Source organism: Plasmopara halstedii, assembly GCF_900000015.1.
Source record: "Plasmopara halstedii genome assembly, contig: Scaffold_2881, whole genome shotgun sequence".
NCBI lineage: Eukaryota > Oomycota > Peronosporomycetes > Peronosporales > Peronosporaceae > Plasmopara > Plasmopara halstedii.
Window position 1 is genome coordinate 779,364 of NW_020189786.1, and position 7,964 is coordinate 787,327.

Below are 7,964 nucleotides of genomic sequence, written 5' to 3' on the forward strand. Positions count from 1 at the left end.
ACAGTGTGATGTCATCGAGCTTTTCCTTTATTGACACTTATTCGCATACAAATTTCAAGTTAGTTAACTTAGACGCACGCACCTCAAACCAGCAATCCAGTAATCCCACGATTTCTATGGCATTTGAAATTTTGCAGCAATCCTGTCATCCACTAGGCATTAGGTCCACGATACCTTCAAATAGATCGATCATATCATGTCGGCCAAAGCAATTCGCGAATTTGACGGAAAGCGCATATTGTCCACAAGTTTGCCAGACTTTAACCTCAACAAATGCTTTGCTCAAGTGGCAGTAAACAAAAGTTTTGCTGGTCAAAGTCGTGAAGATTTCTTCAGCGTGATTGAAACTCAGAGCCCATGGCTCACGAAGCTAGGCGACATGAAGCTTGCGGTAAAGCCTGACCAACTTATTAAACGCCGTGGCAAAGCCAACCTGCTACTGCTCAATGCTACGTGGGCTGAAGTGCAAAATTGGGTCTGGGAGCGCATTAACAAACCTATTCAAGTAGAGACTGTTACAGGAGTGCTGACGCACTTCATTGTCGAGCCCTTTATAAAACACAATGCCGCTGATGAGCACTACGTGTGCATCGTGTCGAATCGCGATGGAGAGGACATTCTTTTCCATCACGAAGGTGGCGTGGACGTTGGCGACGTTGACAGCAAGGCTAAGCGCTTGCAGATCGGCATTGAAGACACTGTTTCCGAGGACGAAGTGTCAACTGCCTTGCTGTCGTCGGTCGAAGAAGCACGTCAACCAATTTTATCCAAGTTCCTTGTTGCAATGCTCGCCAAGTTCCGTGAATTACACTTTGTCTACATGGAAATCAATCCGATTGTTCTTGTGGGCAATCAGATTTCCGTTCTTGACATGGCTGCTAAAATTGACGAGACAGCCAGTTTTCTTGTTGGTGACCGATGGGGAGACATTGAATTTCCTCCAGCTTTTGGTCGTGCCAAATTTCCTGAGGAGGAATTTATTCAGGATCTAGACTCCAAAACGGGTGCTTCGCTCAAACTCACAATTCTTAATCATACGGGACGTATTTGGACAATGGTTGCAGGTGGTGGTGCCTCAGTTGTTTATGCAGATACGATTGCAGACTTGGGTTATGGTCACGAATTGGCTAATTATGGCGAGTACTCGGGTGCCCCCAGCGAGACACATACGTATCACTACGCAAAGACTATCCTGGACCTAATGACTCGCAACTTTGATGAGCGTGGTAAAGTACTCATTATTGGTGGTGGCATTGCCAACTTCACAGACGTTGCACTGACTTTTAAGGGCATTATTCGTGCTATTCACGAATATCAACAAAAGCTTAAAGACAATAAAGTGCACATTTGGGTGCGTCGTGGTGGTCCCAATTGCCAGGAGGGTCTGAGTGTAATGCGAGAGGTAGGCGAAGCGACTGGTGTGCCGATCGAGGTTTTTGGTCCCGAAACGCACATCACAGCTGTTGTTCCCATGGCTCTTGGTCTTGTAGACAAGCCTACATCGGGAGTCGGACTGCCTGTTGCCAACGCTGTTGGTGGTGCGAAGCCAATTTCTAACAAATCAGCTTCAAATGAAGGCAGTACTATCGTTAGCGAATATGAAGAGGCTGAAAGTGTCGATGTGCTCGAAAGCAAAGCCGCTGCTACGACAAAAGCACCTGTGGTTATACAGGATGAAAGTATTGTGCGTATGAATGATAAGACACGATGCATTGTTTACGGTCTGCAGCAGCGCGCTGTTCAAGGAATGCTTGACTTTGATTATCTGTGCAATCGAAAGACGCCTAGCGTTGCGGCTCTGATTTTTCCTTTCTCGCCCAACCATTATCTTAAATTCTATTGGGGCACATCAGAGCGTCTCATTCCAGTGTTCCAGAAGCTGTCGGATGCCGTCAAGAAGTTTCCGGACGTGAGCGTACTGATCAACTTTTCATCTTTCCGTTCCGTTTACCAGTCTACTATGGAAGGCTTTGAGCACAGCGACACTCTCAAGACGCATGCTATCATAGCGGAGGGCGTGCCTGAGCAACAATCGCGTCTGATCTCAAAGAAGGCGCGAGAGCTTAATGTCGGCATTATAGGTCCTGCTACGGTTGGTGGCATCAAGCCGGGGTGTCTACGTATCGGTAACACTGGTGGTATGCTTGATAACATTGTACAGTCAAAGTTGTATCGACCTGGTAGTGTGGCTTACGTGTCCAAGTCTGGTGGCATGTCGAACGAGCTGAACAACATCGTATCACAAATGACCGACGGTGTGTACGAGGGAGTTGCCATTGGTGGTGACAAATACCCAGGTTCCACATTCATTCAGCATCTGCTACGCTATGAGTCTAACCCAGAAATCAAGATGATGGTTCTTCTTGGCGAGGTTGGCGGTACTGACGAGTTCGCTGTCTGTCGTGCCATACAGTCGGGTGCGATTAAAAAACCGGTGATTGCTTGGTGCATTGGTACGTGTGCTAAGATATTTCCATTCGAAGTTCAATTTGGCCACGCTGGTGCTTGCGCAACGGGTGAATCGGAGACTGCTTCAGCTAAGAATGCAGCGCTGGCTGCTGCCGGTGCCATCGTTCCGGAAAATTTCGACCAATTTGGCAACGCTATTCGCAAGCAGTTCGTCGCAATGGTTGCGTCGGGTGCAATTGTACCGCGCCCTGAAGTTCCGGTCCCTCGGGTTCCTATGGATTATGCCTGGGCCAAGAACCTTGGGCTTATTCGTAAGCCTGCCAACTTTATTTCGTCCATTTCGGATGACCGTGGTGAGGAGCTGCGATACTCTGGTACTCCAATTTCTAAAGTCTTTGAGCAAGATTTGGGTGTTGGCGGCGTCATCGGTCTGCTTTGGTTTAAGCGCAATTTGCCGGCTTACGCTTCGAAATTCATTGAGATGGTGCTCATGGTCACAGCTGACCATGGCCCGGCTGTTTCTGGCGCCCATAACACAATTGTTACTGCTCGTGCCGGCAAGGACCTGATTTCCTCGCTCATTTCGGGTCTCGTAACAATTGGCCCCCGCTTTGGTGGCGCCTTAGACAAAGCTGCTGAGATGTTTGCGAGCGCGCATGACTCGGGTTTGTCAGCAGCAGATTTTGTAGTAGATATGCGCAAACAGAACAAGCTCATTATGGGAATAGGTCACCGTATCAAGTCGCTGTCCAATCCAGATAAGCGTGTGACCATAATCAAGGAATTTGCCAAAGCTAACTTCCCGTCTACGGATGTGCTGAACTTTGCTCTTGAGGTGGAGCAGGTAACGACGAAAAAACGCAGCAATCTCATTCTCAATGTCGACGGCTGCATCGCCGTCTGTTTTGTCGACCTGTTGCGTAATTGCGGGGTCTTCACCTTGGAGGAAGCGAACGAGCAGATTGAAAACGGTTGCCTCAACGGCTTGTTTGTGCTAGGTCGCAGCATTGGTTTTATTGGCCATTTCCTCGATCAGAAGCGTCTCAAGCAGCCGCTGTACCGCCACCCGTGGGATGACATTTCGTACCTGGACGATGAAATATAAGTATAAAAGTGATTGCAGATGTTGCAGAAGTAGAACAATAAGTTTTGAAAAGGAGCATTTCTTCAACTTGACTTGCACTTATTGCTACGCTTGTTCATTACGCACTTGCAGCCACAGGAATTGCAGCAACTGCCAATTTATGTTGCTCTGAAGCCTGAAAATGCAGTTGCTGAATGGCTTTTCGAATACGCAATCGGTGTGCGAATTTGGTGATACCCACCTCACTCATGGCTTGATCAACGTCGTCCTCACTCTCCAGTTGCGCCAGATCTTCTAATGTCATAAAGCCATGCTCTTTCAACTGTTTGGCATATATGCGGTACTCTTCTGAGCGAGATTCGTCGATCCCCGCGAGCCATTCGCCCAATACGCCGCCGTCACAGCTATCCAGGTCGTGGAGATCAAGCAGCACACTTTCCTCTCCAGTCTTCTCTGGTGACATAGCGTGAGCTATTACACTAACTTCGGATGCAAGCAGTATACCCATATTTTGCCGTCCCTCACTTTTGGCATCCATCGGCTCAGTGCTTTTAGAACGTTTTCGTGTCATCTTCGTTGACTTAAGGATCTGATCCAGTGCTCTTTCTGTATCAGATGCCAGGAGTGTAAACGCTCTCTCCGAGCTTGTTCGTTTCCAGTTCGGCGACGAGCTGCAATGTGCTCGCGCACGTTCCTGGATCTTGCGCTCCTTCCAGCGCGAAGGGCGTGCTGGCTGGTCAGTGGCCACAAGGCGTAATGGTATGGTTGGTATCGTGGATGTACCACCTTCCATCATCCTTCGACGTAGCTCAATCATTGCTGCATCCGAAAACCGTTCATCCTCCTTCAGCAACGCTTCTTTATGCTCTTCATTAAAATGTGGACGCCGCTGTCGCAAACGACTGAAGCACGTAATAAAAACTTCTGCCACATTAGATGCGGCCTCGGTCGCCAGCTCGCGGGGACTCAACACAAACGGAAGACTCAGTGCAACCACCATTTTCACGATCACACGTGCGCAGCCCGTCGGTGTGTCACTTGTCGTGTCCATATCTTTTTTATTTCTTTGGAATATCTCAAAGGCGACGCTCCAAGATCGTGAAAAAATTTATTTTCAATACTTTATAAAACAAACAAAAAAATTCCTCTATAAATGCAATTTCCTTAGATTTCAACTGAGACGGCGCGACGAAGCGATGCCTTAACAACATTGTATTTGAGGCTGGTTGAAATCTTAATGTATTCTTTGCCATCGCCAAGTATCACAGTGAGCCATTCTGGCACCAATGACTCAAGCAGATAAAGCTGCTCTTCAATTCTGCCCTTGATCGGAGCTCGGATGGCCAGTCTGCGCACCACTTCAGCCTTTGAGAAAACAGATTTCTTAGTGACAATCACCAACGACTGTAGTTGGTCGCTTAGCTGCGGCAATGTTGAAAGCATTCGTTTTTTCAGAGCTTCGGCATTTTTTTCAATCACAACCTTGCGGCAAATTTCCTGCTTACGAACTTTATTGATGAGCCAATCTGGTAGCGATTTCAAATTCTGCGGCACAGGCTTTGCCAGTGCCTCTTCAAACTTTTCTTGCGTGTAATTACTCGTTGCATCGTCTGCACGCTCATTGCAAATAGTTGTACGTAGGGACACTGGCGAAATTCCTTTGCGTGCTATCTCTTGTGGGACTTTTGGCAACGGGGCCCTCTCAATTTTCATGAGTTTAAGAGTTCGGTTGATTTCTTCGACTGTAATGTCTGGACAATTCTTCTTCATGGTCTCGACGTGACGCTCTACATATTCATTAGCTTTACAAAAGAATAGAGTGATACGAGCCTCCAGACTTTCGCAATTTTCATTTGGAGAAGGCAATTTCTGCTTACGTATTGTAAGCACTGGTGGTTGCTGCGCATAAAATCTGTCACCATCTCTCTCTTGCACCTGGCGACGAGCAGTTCGCGTGTTTCGCTTCCACTTGAGCGCATACGCTCCAGGTAATAGATGCATGATCTGCTGTAGGTGCTCAGACGTGAAACTAAGCTGACATGAGCTTTCTATTGCGCGCTTGACGGCGGCAAAGTCAGGTGTGTGTTGGTACAGCATCAATGCTCCAAGTCCAAACTCAAGGGCCGAAAAGATACGTCCTAGGACGTGTAAAGATGAGGGTGCGCGTGTGTCTAGACGCCGAGAGGCACCTAGAGGCTTGCAGGTCATATTTGACGATATTATGAGCCAATAGAAATCAAATTGATATTTTTTACAAAACGTCCTCGAGGGGACTCGAACCCCCAATCCCCGCCTTCGGAGGGCGATGCCTTATCCATTAGGCCACGCGGACAGCTTATAATACAAGAGTTACAATAAAAATATAAACATAAAATTGCTCATTTTATGAATTTGATTTTAGTGCTCAAGGCCAAATGCCTCATTGCTTATTGCCGTTACGTTCATTACCGCTGATGCAGCGGGGCTGCCGTGGCTCTAGTTTCGGCAGAGCCGCCAACATCTAAAACCCTAAGGTACTCCTAATTGATATACCAATACCTAATTAATATATGCATTACTTTTGGCAATCTTGCCACGTAATGGCTTCTTGTTACGATGTAGTCACATCATTGTGTAATCACACCAGCTTGTGTAATCCACACCTATGTACGGTCACACCATCTTGTTTGACCCGCTCTTTCATAACAAGGGTACGTGTAAATCCATTACACTTTCCCCCTCAAAATTGTAAATATAATTTTAGTTCACATTTAGCAGTCGCCTCATACGAGACTCGCGTCTCTGAGACATCTTTAAAACCAACTTTAAACATTCTTCGCTCTAAGAACCCCGTCCCAGTCTAACTGGCTCCGAGGGCGCCCGAGGGAAAACCCCTTCTTCTACTGCACAGGGTGTATCAAAGTACGTCCGCGGCTTCGTGGGAAACACATCCCAAGCCCTCGGCACCCGGGCGACATATTTTCACGTCGAGGAGTTGGAGGAAGTCGACTACGAGTCGGACACACTTTTCAGCATCGGATGATGAGGAAGATGAAGTGCGCCGACGGCGCGACGTGAGCCCGGCTCTAACCTTGCGGACATCAAGTCCACTCCCCAACCTCTCGGCTTCCGGTGGAAGTGGTATTATAACAGTCGCCTCGACAAGGCACAGGAACAGCAATTGGAGGCTGCTCATAAAGTGGCTCTTTTGCGCTCGTATTTACGTTCGGTTTAGACCCTCGTGTGGAAAACGGCTTCCGCTCGGTGGAATCCGCTCCTGAAACGAAAGATACCCCCACTCGATCGTTAGGCGTCTACGAAGTCGGGCCCCCGGTCACTACACAAGCTGAGCTTGATCAGTGGAAAGCTCTTCGAGCTCACTTTTTGGTGCCACAAGACATCCCAATGAATCAGGACCGCGTTTAACTTCGGGCTCAAAAAGGAGGCTCTCTTGTACCCGCAATGCGGACCATCCCTGGGGTGCTCGCCCCTGGCAAAACCGCTGCAGATGATGATGAGCTCTATGAGCGATGGGTGCAGCGGCACCGTAAAATTTCTTCGCCGTCTACCTTACAGCGAATACGAGAAAGTGGACGTGCGCTTTGGGCGTCATCTTAGATTTGAGTTTACCGAGTCAAAGGCCCAATGCCGACCTCCTGCGTACTGCGCCCTGCGACATATGGAACAATCCCTTACTCTCTCGCGAGCTTTGTGGTTGCTCACACGAGTTAGTCTACAACAATGCAGCTCATGGCCATAGCTTGAGCTCAGTTCATGGCCCTACGGCTTCCTGAGCTACTGCTGAAAAGCGCGGTGCCCACGACGACGCGAAACTTCAGGATCCTTCCGACCATAAGCGCCCGCGACATCTTGGCAGTCTTGCCGAAGTGGCACCTCAAACATCCAAGAGTTTTCGGAGTTTATGTATCCTTACCACTTCACAAGATATTGGGTTGAACCCCGTCGACGACGTCGACCCACAAGGCGTTCTACGCGGTAGTGGACGCCACTATTCTCATCGAGAAGAGTTGGCGGCGGGCGATGACGACTTGGCAGATTGCCGTCCGGTGACTCGCGGTGCTCTTCGAGCGTTGAAGGACATGCTCCGTCGTCATCGACACTCTGCCAGGCATCTCTCCGAAATTGCCTACCGCTGTGCGGAAGACCTCGAGAGCCTGGAGCACTTTGTGCTGCCTCACGTTGAGGACAATCGTGCTCTGTTGGAGCAGTTCTTAGCCGTCGAGCTGGCGACTACGTCACTTCGTGCGCCGGTGGAGAGCCTTGTGCCGTTGAAAGCGGAGACTGTTATACTCCGTGCTCCGAACCAGTTGCTGGCTCAACTTCTGGGTGGCCGAGCGCTTTTGGAATCTGCCCCGGCGCCAACGCTTCCGCGTTTTCTTGCGCCGGATCCCGACACGGCTTAAGTAAGCCCACATAAAACACCGGGTGGGTGCGCATCCTTCTCGGAAGGTTCAGCGTATACGCAAGGCCT

At 48.9% G+C, this 7,964-nt stretch overlaps 3 protein-coding genes across 3 annotated transcripts; 1 reads left to right on the forward strand and 2 right to left on the reverse strand.

Annotated features, from left to right (window-relative positions):
• Window positions 1–196: 196 nt before the first annotated feature.
• Window positions 197–3,514, forward strand: PHALS_05241 (atp-citrate synthase; the record flags this gene model as incomplete). Its single annotated transcript, XM_024718937.1, has 1 exon — window positions 197–3,514. The coding sequence occupies one exon, from the start codon at window positions 197–199 to the stop codon at window positions 3,512–3,514; it is 3,318 nt and encodes a 1,105-aa protein (XP_024584286.1).
• Window positions 3,515–3,611: 97 nt separating this feature from the next.
• Window positions 3,612–4,544, reverse strand: PHALS_05242 (Sterile alpha motif, type 1; the record flags this gene model as incomplete). The annotated part of the gene is made up of 2 exons (XM_024718938.1): window positions 3,612–3,946; window positions 3,998–4,544. 2 exons carry the CDS (start codon window positions 4,542–4,544, stop codon window positions 3,612–3,614), a joined length of 882 nt encoding a protein of 293 aa, XP_024584287.1.
• Window positions 4,545–4,657: 113 nt separating this feature from the next.
• PHALS_05243 (DNA replication factor) lies at window positions 4,658–5,701 on the reverse strand (the record flags this gene model as incomplete). Its single annotated transcript, XM_024718939.1, has 1 exon — window positions 4,658–5,701. One exon carries the CDS (start codon window positions 5,699–5,701, stop codon window positions 4,658–4,660), a length of 1,044 nt encoding a protein of 347 aa, XP_024584288.1.
• Between the last annotated feature and the right edge of the window lie 2,263 nt (window positions 5,702–7,964).